Source organism: Notechis scutatus, chromosome 7 (assembly GCF_049901735.1).
Source record: "Notechis scutatus isolate UNSWTSFEM ecotype Mainland chromosome 7, rNotScu1.2, whole genome shotgun sequence".
In the NCBI taxonomy this organism is placed as follows: Eukaryota; Metazoa; Chordata; class Lepidosauria; order Squamata; family Elapidae; genus Notechis; species Notechis scutatus.
This window is the reverse complement of record NC_142015.1, coordinates 1,077,171-1,089,795: the sequence shown is the minus strand read 5'-3', so window position 1 is coordinate 1,089,795 and position 12,625 is coordinate 1,077,171. Positions and strand designations below refer to the sequence as shown.

Below are 12,625 nucleotides of genomic sequence, written 5' to 3'. Positions count from 1 at the left end.
AGAATTCTCCAGCCAGCATAGCTGGCTGAGGAACTCTGGGAATTGAAGTCCACAGGTCTTAAAAGTGGCCAAGTTTGGGGGTCCCTGATTTGGATGAAGTCACATTGGAGGAGAAACCCCTCCTCCCCTCACGGTAGGGGAGAACTACCCACGACAGCACATAGAGCTTTGCATATTGGGAAGGGCTTCAGTGCATCCTCCCTCCCTTGGAGATAGCTGTCTCCAGGTGGACCTCCTGCAGAAGCACTTCGAATGTTCTCCTTCCCCATCTCAGGGACCAAAAAGAAATCCAGGTGTCATCCTTGGAAGCCATATTTTCTGAGACTGCCATATTTAGTGCCTGGGAATTTGGAAGGGGGGGTTTAGTAGAGAGTTGGAAGATTAGACTCAACAACATTTTCTCAGAGAGTCAAGGACATGTTGCCCTGCACCTGGGACGAAGATTTAATTGGGCCATGTAATGGACCAGTGGGTGCAGGGGACAGATCTTTCTCTTTTGGGAAGGGAAAACCTGGAACTCTCAGATTTGGGTTTTCCCAGAAGGGCCAGTATGACAACTCTAATGAAATGCAACTTTGAGAAAATGCTTATCTCGGAGTTTATTGGGTTGGAGTTTGTTTGTTGGAACCCTGACACCAGGGCAGCTGCTGTTACAGACGGCACCCAACACTTCTTGACAAGGTGTTGCATGTCTCAGCAGAATGAACTGTTTGTAAGACCTGAACCCAAGCAATGCTTGAGTAGAAACCTTCCATGTCTAAACAGGATGTCAGCATTCCAAGTAAAGGACCCATAGGAAACAGAACTCCGAGGTAGGCAGCTTCCTCAAAGGACAGTTTATTGGATACTTCATGTTGGCACAACTGGTCGAAAGCCGACTCTGAAATTTCCGCAGCTTTCACCTGATTAACAGTGAACTGGTTGTTGGAAGAAATTTAGGGTAGAGAACCGGTTGTTACATTATTTGAATCCCACCACTGGATGGAATACAGACAGTCTTCAACTTACGATGACCACAATTGAGCCCAAAATTGATGTTACTAAGCAAGACAGTTGTTAAGTTAGTTTTGTCCCAATTTATGACCTTTCTTGTCGCAGCGATCGTATCTGTGGAAAATGGTCACAAGTCACTTTTTTCAGTGCCGTTGTAACACTGGTCACTAAATGAACCGTTTTTTAAGTTGAGGACTGCCTGTGTTTTGTAATTCAGACATCCCATCAAACCAGAGTTTGCTTGAGCCATTTGGGCAGAGTGGCTTGCTTTTCTTATCCCAGGTTTAAGGTTTCATGGGGGAGGGGGTGACATTCAGCCAGTGTGTAAATTGTCACCTTCAGTTCTGGCCTCTAAAACTCTGGGTGCTTTGGGACTGTTTTGATTGTGATGGATAGAAGAAAAGTAGAAAATAACTTGCAAATGAGAAATGCAGGAGGTTGCGTTGTGTGCAAAGCACACCCCCACCTCTGCAAAGTGAGGTGTGAAAAGTCAGGTTTTGTTTTTAAAGAATGGACCAACTCATGGAGGTCCTTTTGGGAGTTCCTGCCTGGCTTTTGACTGCACATTGCAACGATTTAACTCCGTGAAGCTCTTTTCTAAGGCTGAAGCTCTCGACCTGATCTATTTTCATGCCAGCAGAGACAGAGGGATTCCCAGTGATCTACTAACGAAGTAAAACTGTAAAACAGGTGACAGTCTCTGCTCATTCCGTCCTCAAAGGGCAAAAGGACAACGCATGAAAGGACACGGTTAACATTAAGCATGAAAAAACCGATGTTCCTGGGAGGGGAAATCCATTTTATTTGGGGGGGTGGGGAGAGACTGCTTCTTCAGACTGCTTCTTCAGAGCTGCTTCTTCACCAAGAAAAGTCCCAGTTGCTCTTTCCGTGGATCTTCCTTCCAGCACAGGGAACTGCTGTCTCTGCAGGCAGAACAGTGAATACCCACTTACTCTCCCAACACACACACACACACACACACACCCGTTTGGCCTCTGCCATGTGAGCTCCCTCTCGGGAAACATCCTTCCTTTGGGTTGCAGCTTGGGATCCATTTGATCACCCAGGTTTACCTCTTAGAGAAGCCATGACACCGGTTTGGCTGGTTAGCAACAGTTGGGGGCCACAATCGACTTGAGTAGCTAATCTGGGTTTGTTCCAGATGTGAGCTTGTTGGAATAAACCAAGAAGCTGGCAGGGAGGGATGGGAACTCCAGAAAAGGAGCTCCGTGGTTTTGTCAGACTGTGTCAGGAAGGCAGAGTCAACCGCAGAGCGAGATCCCCAGCGGAGGTGAAGTCAAGTCAGTGGTCCAAAACTCTTGTGATCAATCAATCAGAATGAGGCTGGAAGGAACCCTGAAGGTCTTCTAGTCCAGCCTCCTACTCAAGCAAGAGACCCTCTACCCTTCCAGTCTCTTCTTAAACAGCTCCAGGGATGGAGCACCCACAACTTCTGGATCAAAGCTTTACCTTTTGATGTGTTATTAAAAAAAAAAAGGTTGGATCTTCCATTGACTGTGCCCCCTCCCCACGGATAGCCTCTTCAGACTGCACTCAGAAATAATATCGCTGTAGTCATGTCTTATCAAAGTTAAGTTTTACTCCTTAGAGTTGATCCACGGTGCCTCAAAATGTGCTTTGAAAAACAACCCCAGCATATTTTTTTATTATTATTATTATTGCTAACTGCATGGGGACAGCTTGAGAGGGAGTGCAATTTTAAATAGCATCTGGTTTTATTAAACGTTTTCATCTTCTCAATTCTAGACTCAAAAAGAATATAAATTTCTACGGGAGGGGGGAAAGAGTACAAAATAATAATAATTTTTTAAAAGTGTAAATCCAGACAAAAGAAGATGCACAAATACAAGGAGGCAGGAGTCCTGGGCACAAAGCGAAATTCCAAATCTGTGGTGTATATATTATTATTGTGTGCTTGCCATATTTTAAATGGAAGCATTTCCTATTCTGTGTGGATAAAAGATCTTGGGGTTTTGTTTTTTTCACATTGTAGTAAATTATTATAAAGCCAATGATATTTCATGGCATATTATTGTATCAAGCTGTGCTTGTTTATGTTTTTTTTCCTCTTTATGGTTGTATTGCTTTTATTGATGTATAAATATTGTCTGTAAATGACAAGCACCTCCTTCACAAAACATTAAGCGTGATCCCCGGCCATCTTCCACCCAACCAGTGAGAAAGCTGGTGGGACAGCAATTGAGGGCTTGTGTGGAGACCCTGCCCATTCCTTGCCCTGAACTTCCTTTGATTTGGATCAGGGGTCCCCAAACTTGGTCACTGTAAGACTTGTGGACTTCAACTCCCAGAATTCTCCAGCCAGCATAGCTGGCTGAGGAACTCTGGGGAATTGAAGTCCACAGGTCTTAAAAGTGGCCAAGTTTGAGATCCCTGATTTGGATGAAGTCACATTGGAGGAGAAACCCCTCCTCCCCTCACGGTGGGGAGAACTACCCACGACAGCACATAGAGCTTTGCATATTGGGAAGGGCTTCAGTGCATCCTCCCTCCCTTGGAGATAGCTGTCTCCAGGTGGACCTCCTGCAGAAGCACTTCGAATGTTCTCCTTCCCCATCTCAGGGACCAAAAAGAAATCCAGGTGTCATCCTTGGAAGCCATATTTTCTGAGGCTGCCATATTTAGTGCCTGGGAATTTGGAAGGGGGGGTTTAGTAGAGAGTTGGAAGATTAGACTCAACAACATTTTCTCAGAGAGTCAAGGACATGTTGCCCTGCACCTGGGACGAAGATTTCATTGGGCCATGTAATGGACCAGTGGGTGCGGGGGACAGATCTTTCTCTTTTGGGAAGGGAAAACCTGGAACTCTCAGATTTGGGTTTTCCCAGAAGGGCCAGTATGACAACTCTAATGAAATGCAACTTTGAGAAAATGCTTATCTCGGAGTTTATTGGGTTGGAGTTTGTTTGTTGGAACACCGACACCAGCCAGCTGCTGTTACAGACGGCGCCCAACACTTCTTGACAAGGTGTTGCATGTCTCAGCAGAATGAACTGTTTGTAAGACCTGAACCCAAGCAATGCTTGAGTAGAAACCTTCCATGTCTAAACAGGATGTCAGCATTCCAAGTAAAGGACCCATAGGAAACAGAACTCCGAGGTAGGCAGCTTCCTCAAAGGACAGTTTATTGGATACTTCATGTTGGCACAACTGGTGAAAGCCGACTCTGAAATTTCCCGCAGCTTTCACCTGATTAACAGTAAAAGTTTCCCATCCCAAGTCACCGGTCATGCTGTCCAATCCAGGTTGCTGGCCGGTTGCTTGGTTATTTGCTCCTCCTCTGGGCAGCCACCTGTGAAAATGTCCTTGGTTCCCACAGGGAAACTCAGCCAGGTTCAATTCAGGGTTGACCTGGAGGCTTCCAAGATGTGACAATGTGACGATGTCGATAAGAGCAAGGGGCGGGTAAGAAGCCAGGGATCGGGATAGGCAGACCCCACAATTGCTCAGGTGGCTTCTCCTTCCCTTTCTTAATGGCACTGGGTGTCACAAACACAGTCGACTCAAAGCATTCCAGCACCCGGGACTGAGAAGCCAAGCCTGGAAGGGCTCAACTCGGCTCGGTGACACTTAATGTTATGTGACAGTGAGGTTGAACTGGGGTAGTAGTACAGTGTATGGACAGGCAGTACTGTGTAGGTTATTTTCTCTTACTAAGAAGTCTCATTGTATTAAATAATGCAAAATAATTCCTTGCAGAATGGAGCAAGATCGGATTCAATTGAATAGCACTGCAGGGTTTTTTTTCTTTCTCTCATACAATTTTTGGATATATTGCATTCTTTGGGGGGGAAATTTTTTTTTACAGATGACAACAGATCATAGTGAACTCAATATGTCATCCACGGGATTATGAATTCAAAGTGTCTGAGTGGTCCAGAGACTCCTGCTTGAGTAAGGGGTTGGTCTAGAAGACCTCAAAGCTCCCTTCCAACTCTGCTCCTCCACACCCAACCCAGTGGGCCCAACGCAGGAGACACAACAGGGCCCCCAATTTGGCACTGTGGGAAGACCCAGTGGAAACAGCAAACTGGGGCAGCTGGTACAGTGGGGTGGAGAGCAGGCAATTTGTGATTCTTCAACCAGCATAAAGAAATTATTCTGGGTCTTTGGCTTGTTTGCATGAGTCATTTTTTAATGCAGTCATTATTCTGTCAGTTCTGATGTTATTAAAAACAAAATAATCTGAGCTTTGGTTCTGATGTTCAATTTGTAGCGGGGGGGGGGGGAAGGAAGTGATGAATGAGGCAGCTGGCTTGGAACTCATACAGCAGCCCCCCCCCCCTTTCCTGCTCTTCCCCCTCCCCCCAAAATATTTGTTCTTGTATTTGTGGATACAACCTCAACCAACTGAATAATTTACACCATTGAATTAATAGCTTTACGGGCCCTGTAGGCTCAGTTGACGTTTATATGTAGAGTTTTAATTCTAAAATATCACATTTGAGGGATCATGGAGAGCATTAAGTCCAACTTACTGATCAGTGTATAAATCCCACATTCATATCAAAGACTTTCCAACAAACAGCTGTGCAGCCGCCTTGGCCCAACCACAAACACACACAGAGTTGTTAGTTCCTTGTCATGCACATATGGAGATTTTCCCAATGTTCAACCAGAACGTCTTGAACATCACAAGTGTTGGGACCACACAGGCTGCTCCATCAGCCACATGAGTTATGCTGTTTAAGAACATTTGAAGAGTTCACAGACCAAACTCCGTTGAAGGAGTGCGTCTACTGGCCCAGCAAACGGTGTTTGAAGGCAGGCCCCCTCCCCAAGAGATGGACCACATTAAGAGCCCATCAAGAGCTGGAGGAAATACCTGGCACCTTTGCCAAGATTGCGGGGCACGCATGGTTTTGTCTAAGAGGTTCTGCAGATTCAGCCCAACTGGGCCAATTTGGGAGATGGCCGACTGACCACTGGCAGAGTTCCTCAAAAGCTGACTGTGTGGAATACGAAGCCTCTCCAAAATTGCAAATATCTGCAAAAAAATATTACTTTTTTTTACAGAAAATGCTTGGGAAGAAGATGGTGGCTGCAGTAGTGTGAATATATATGTCTACATGAAAAGAAGGACTTGGGGAGACATGATAGCAGTCTTCCAATATCCCAGGGGCTGCCCCAAAGAAGAGGCAGTCAAGCTATCCTCCAAAGCACTTGCAGGCAGGACAGGAAGCAATGGGTGGAAACTAACCCAGGAGGGAAGCAACTAAAGAGACATTTCTGACAGTGAGAACAACTTTGCCTCAGGAGTTGTGAATGCTCCAACACTGGAGGATTTTAAGATGATGTTGGATAACCATTTGTCTGAAGTGGTGTAGGGGTTGGACTAGAAGACCTCCAAGGTCCCTTCCAACTCTTCTAATTCTATCCTATCCTATTCCTATTCTAATTCTATTCTATTTTATTCTATTCCTATTCTATTCTAATACAGCTTTGGTCTCTCTTTTTAGATGGGTAAAAATGGAGTGAGGCTTCAATAACAGTTGGGGGGGGGGGGGAAACCCTGCCGAAATAATATACCCCGAGAAGCCTCATGGCGGGGAATTCCTAAAATGAGTCCAACCGGGAATTTCAGAGATGAAATGGGAGGCCCCTTCACCTTTTACCATGTTTCACCCAAACCCACCTCAGACCAAACCTGGGCCGTCGATGGTGCCGCATGCCCCTCAAGGAGCACACACGGGTCAAGAAGGCTCAAGCAAGGAGGGCTACGCCAGTGGTCTTTATTCAAAGAGCAAGTTACAAAAAAAAGAAAAAACACCAAGAGAACCACCGAAATGGTAAAAAGTTACACACAAAACGAACTATATGGTCCCATCAATCAAGACAAGCCGAAGTATCTACATTCAGAAAAAGAAAAGGAACGAGAGCCCAGATGTGCTCCCCTTTCACACCCACACACACATACAGGCCCAAGCCAGGGCTGAACGGAGTCCGTGACACGAGGGCAGGTGGTCCTGGAGCAGGGGTACCCTACCTCTCCTGCTTTGTGGACCGGGGAGGGGAGCTGTGCACACCAGCTCCAGGGTGGGCACTTATGTTTGTGCACGTGAAGCTCACGTCCGTCGCTTCCACACATTGGGAGCTTCCCCTGCAGGAAGACAGTGCCTGCCACTCGCACAAACATAACATGCTTTGCCTGCCACTTGAGCAGCCTGGTTCCCAATGGGCCACAGAGCGATGCTTGGTCCTTGGTCCGGGGGAGTTGGGGACCCCTGCCCTGGAGAATGTCGGCCTTGGCTTCCTGCAGAAAGTGAAGCAGGAAGGCCTCTACAGAAGCAGCCTTGGCCACTTTTAAGACTTGTGGACTTCAACTCCCAGAGTCCCTCAGGCTGAGGATGAAGGCCCCTGCTTCTAGAGCAGGGATGGCAAACCTTTTTGTTGTGGTGTGGCGATAGCACCCACAATGCAATGCGCCCCTCCTGCATATGTACACACAGCGCCTCCGCCTTGCCTCCTTACCTGCACTGTGCATATGCGCACCTCCCAGTTTGAGGCTGTTTCGCCCTCCTGGGAAGCCTCTGCAGCCTCGGAAGGCCGAAAAACGGGCCTTCTTGGAAATACCGGAAGTGCCCATTTTCAGCCTCCGGGGGCCTCTGGAGCCCAGGGAGGCCATTTCGCCCTCCGGAGGCTCAAGGGAAGCCTCTGCAGCCTCGGAAGGCGAAAACGGGCCCGTTTTTCAGCCTCCCAAGGCTGCAGAGGATTTCCTCAAGCCTCCGGGTGGGCGAAAATGGCCTCCAATGGCCCCAAAATCAGCCGGGAGAGGCGCATGCATGTGCATTGCAGGTAAGTTTGCCTGGGGATCGCGTGCCTGCACAAATGGTTCTGCGTGCCAGCTGTGGCATGCGTGCCATAGGTTCGTCATCATGGTTCTAGAGCTTTCCCCTTACGGCTTGGCCTCCCTCCTGGCCTTGTACGTCATCTGGCTTCCAATGGAGAAATAGGCCACAACAGCTGGGGCCTATTTGTTCCTGTTCAGCGCATTCTCCCTGCCAGGGGCTCCCCTGGCAGACTTAAGAGAGTAGCAGAGACGAAGTTTTGACTACGTTACAGGCAGCTCAGATGGGAACCCAGCGGCCGCCAGGGAAGGACGGACACCAAGCATCTGGACAATACACAAAGAGCAACATTGGCCAAGGAACTTCTTTTTAATAATAAAATTTTCTGAGCTTTCCAGTGTTTACTACAAACTACCCTTTCTTTCACAAGCGGAAAGCATCCTTTTAGGATGAATCTGCGTGCCGTAGTAGACTACACTTAGTAAGCGGTCCTTAAATTAGCTTCCGACTCATGGATGCTGCTGGTCATCCTCCCCTCCCACCCACCCTACCCCCAAGTGAGGAAGGAAGGATGTGTCACCACTATTCCAGGGGCCTTCAAACTTGACAGCTTTAAGGCTTGTGGATTTCAGCTCCCAGAATCCCTCCTCCTCCAGTCATGTTAGCTCAGGGATTCTGGGAGTGGAAGTCCACAAGCCTTAAACTTGCTTAAGGTTGGACAGCCTTGCCCTATTAGGATATTTTCTTAGCCAACAAAAGGGTGCCGAGAACAGGCTTAGATTCAGCTTAACTTTATATTCTGACACAATTTAAATTTCTATTGAGTTTCTGGGCAATTTGCCTTTTCTCCATTCTAGAAGTACATCAATGAAAAGCCCTTTTTAAGTGCCGATGTCTGCCCCATTAACTAATGAGAAGGAAGTTGAAGGGTGGCAAATTTTGGTCACTCTGGATTTTTATTATGTTTGCATCCTTCTCTAGATTTCACAGCTATATGATGCTTCCTGAGGCATCTATTTATCTTTGGTCCTCTCCCTCCCTGTTGTATTCCTCCCTCCCTCCCCCTCCTCCTTCCCTCCCTTCTTTGCTTTGCTTTCTTCCATCCCTCCATCCATCTTCCTATCCCTTCCTTCCATCCTTTCTCCGTCCCTTCCTTCTTTCTCTCTTCCCTTCTTCCCTCCTTCCATCCATCCATCCTCCCTCCTTCCTTCCCCTCCAGCACACCAGGTGATCTATCAGTCCACACACACCCCGTGTAGCATTCCTCCCTCCACTAAATCTAAAATCGAAAAATGATTTTAGAATCGTTTTAGCTCTCTTGCCCACTGCGGAAGTATCCGCATCATATCCACAAGTACAGAAGGGCCGGGCCGATTTAAAAGATTGTTCGGAGCAAATCTACTTGGATTGAAAGGAATTCTGTCCATTTCTGATAAGCACAGAGGGGCCTTGAAGTACAAAAATGCACCAGGCATTTTAACGGAAGGCTCACCCTCCAATTCAAAATCTGCCAGCGTTTCCCCCTCTTTTTTTATCAGGGATAGGAACGCTACGCAGAGCAGACTGAAAATATATCCAAGATGGAAGATTCAGCTCCCTTCTTCACCCCTGCTTATCCTGATTCACTGGAAGAGACCTTCTCCAACTCCACTTTGGCCCCTGGAACCCACCAGACACCTTCCCTGATCAAGACCTGCCCAGACAGCTGTGGGTTCTCCTTCAGCCACACTGGTTCAAGTCCAGACTCCTCCCCCCCCCCCCCCGCCAATTCACCTTCAAAGGCTGGCATTTCTCTTTGATGCCCTGAAAAATAAATCCCTTGAAAACCCGAGATTTTTACCTTACTTGGAGAAAAGGGATTTCTCTGCTCCTCGCTTAAACACGCCAAGGTGAAGTCAACCTACAGTCATTTGACTTGACTCCCGTTAAAAGGCTGGCACAGGGCCTTCAGCTAGCAAAGCCTCTGCTTAGGGACTGGTGAGGAGGGGGTAGAGAGGTATTTTCACCCCCCTTGTGAAAGGGTTGAAGGTGTGACACCAAACTCCAAAACGCAGGGTCTGTGCGACCGAGGACAGATAGACGATCCACCCACCACGAGTGGGAGGGAAAGAGTAAACTCACAGAACAAACGTCTGGGATGCACAGGCTGCACTGATGCGGACTAACTGGGGGTGGGGAGGAATGCACTGGCCAACAGAAACCTTGGAGCCAAAAAAAAAGGGTCCACCCAGACTCTCCCAATGGAGCACTTAGGAGAAAGAAGAGATTCTTGAGCCCGTCTCTCTCTCGTGTGCAATTTCATTTCCACATCCCTGCACGAGCTCAACACTCTTGAATGTCCTAGAGATAACTAGGAAATGATGCAATTTTATATAACTGATGAGGATTTTACAATAAACAAGTTTTTTTTTAAAAAAAAGAAAATAAGGAGAAAAAAACCCAGGACTCTTGACTTCGCTGCCACTGATCCATGCTAACCAGGAGCTTTGTGGATTCAGCTCCTAACTATCACAAACGCAACAATTACAGTATAAAGGTTTTTCTACATCGGAAGTAAGAATTGGTCACGGGAGAAATGTTTCTAAAATCAGCGTTTTTCAGTACGAGAAGTGAAGGAGGAGGGGGAGGGGAAATCCCTTGTGTCAACCTTGGGCGAGCACCTCATTCAACCGTGACAGATTTGGCCAAGTTTCTTGGAAAGTCAACCTGGAAGAAGGAAAAAGGATATACACAACCTGTTAAAATCTTTGTCATGGCAGGAATTGAGGATGTTTGATGGTTCCTCAACACAGGCTTAGCTCACAAGTCACCAATACCTGTTCTCACATCCCCAGGAATTTGCTGGGGCCACTTAACCCCGCTAACATCGTAGCCTGAAGTGAGCTGGAAAGGTGTAGTGCAGGGGTATCAAACTCGGTTTTCATTGAGGGCCGCATCAGGGTGGTGTTTCAGGGGGTGGGTGGGTGGGTGGGTGGGGCATGGCCAATGCCACTCGTGCCAGGGGTGCCTGTGGTAGCCAGAGCACTCTGCCAGCGAAAACAGGCTCCCAAGCTCCATTTTCAGCTGGGACGGCCTCCTGCAACCCTCTACCAGTGGAAATAGGTTCCCAAACTCCGTTTTCGGCTGGGACGGCCTTGTTATGGCCCGCCGGTGGCTACTGGAGTTGGCAACAGAGTCGGACTGTAGTAAGAAGGTTGGGGAGGAACCTGGGCCAGTCCTGGAGACTAAGGAAGGCTCGGACGAGGGCTCTGCGTCAGAGGCAGAGACGGGGCCAGGGCAGTCTGGCAGTCATCAGCTACCTTCGGGCTCGGACAGCAGTGAGGCAGGGGAGCAGCTGGAGCCAGTTCCCAGCCTGCGCATGCACAGAGCTGCCAGAAGAAGGGAACAAGTACAAATTAAGGGTCGATGTGGGAGTAAAGCCACAGGTGGGCAGTGAATGGCCCCTCCCCTAAGGATTAAAAGAGGAGCAAAAGGGGAGGGGCCCCAGGAAACAATCTGTCCATTCGTTGCAGCAGTGTGGAGATCTGTCTGTGCATCTCAGAGACTCTGTGCTGAGTCCTTCCTTGTCAGCATCATGTTTGGAAACCTTGACTTGGCAGCTCCCCAGGCTAGATGAGGTCTGTGCTCCTAATTACACCCTTGGAAGACTGTTGGCCAGGCCTTTGGCCGAAGGTGAATGCAAGAAATTCACCTTCGTTTAATAAAAGGGGTTTTGCTGGGACAAAGAGTCGGCTTAGTGCTTCTCGGGGAAGCCGAGGTCAGAACAGGCTTCCTGCAACCCTCTGCCAGCGAAAACGGAGCTCGGGAGGGCCGAGGCGCCATGGGCTGGTCCTTCCCTCTTTCTAGGGCAGCCCCACGGGCCTTGAGTTTGACACCCCTGCTGTAGTGGTTCTCACGGGAAGCCCGATGCCACGTTATTGAACTTTTGGGGCTAGTTGGGAAGAGAAAACTTCGGGGGTTCGGGAGAGTGTAACTTACGTCGTAGCCCCTGAGAACGGCCAGATGGAAAGCCAGCAGCTGTAAAGGAATCACACTCAGGATGCCCTGCAGACAGTCCACCGAATGGGGAACTTTGATGGTGCGCTTGTTATTTTTGATGGTCTCGATATCTTCCTTATCACAAATCACGACAGGCCGCCCCTGTAGAATTTTTTTTTTTTAAAAAAAGTAAACACGAAGGACCATCCGTGAGGGTTGGACTCAAAAAAGTCAAAATATATGGTTGTGCCTGCCACCTTGCCTTTTTTGGTGCCCACCCCCCTCAAAGACACCCTTGCGCGCACACGTTTTGCTCACGAGAAGAAAATTAGATTATAGTAGGAGAAAGCGCTTCTTCAACCCTTCTTTACTTGGGGGTGCATCTCCATTTTTCTCAGGGGCTCAAGATCATCTATAGAGGCTTGTTTCATTAGGCTAATTGAGAACAGAAATTCCATGATGAAGGGACATTGTGGTTAAGCTGAAAAACGACATGACTGCGCCACTTAGCCACGGCAGTTCGAACAATCTCAGTTGCCCTCACTAAGCGTAAAACTTCCGATTTCCTGCCAGCTTCCCCACTGACTTCTTCAGCTCCTTGGATGAGGAACGGGAGGGGAACGGAAGCATTTATCCATCCAGTCAGAGTTGAAGAATCTTTTGGGATGAGAAGCGAAAGGCCTTCCAAGAAAAACAAGAAAGTCCAGGTGCCTCTTGAAAAAAAGGAACGCACCTTTGGGACAAGCGTGACCGGGATGGCTGAGGATCTCCAGGGGACACCCACCCACCCAGAAGCTCCCACGGGGGTCTCCTCCAACATCTTTATT

At 48.1% G+C, this 12,625-nt stretch overlaps 1 protein-coding gene and 1 long non-coding RNA gene across 3 annotated transcripts in view; one reads left to right on the top strand and one right to left on the bottom strand.

Moving 5' to 3' along the window:
* The first annotated feature begins 1,119 nt into the window (after positions 1–1,119).
* Positions 1,120–1,396, top strand: LOC148130003 (uncharacterized). Its single transcript, XR_015750295.1, has 2 exons — positions 1,120–1,196; positions 1,297–1,396. It is a non-coding gene; the product is annotated as an uncharacterized LOC148130003 (long non-coding RNA).
* Positions 1,397–10,236: 8,840 nt separating this feature from the next.
* Positions 10,237–12,625, bottom strand: part of GFPT1 (glutamine--fructose-6-phosphate transaminase 1) — a 30,775-nt gene continuing 28,386 nt past the window's right edge. For both annotated transcript variants that reach the window (XM_087969593.1, XM_087969594.1), the window contains 2 exons: positions 11,799–11,960; positions 10,237–10,526 (listed from right to left, as the gene is read on the bottom strand). In XM_087969593.1, coding sequence (XP_087825719.1) covers positions 10,482–10,526; positions 11,799–11,960 — 207 coding nt within the window. In that variant the 3' untranslated portion in view covers positions 10,237–10,481. The remainder of the gene's footprint in view (positions 10,527–11,798; positions 11,961–12,625) is intronic.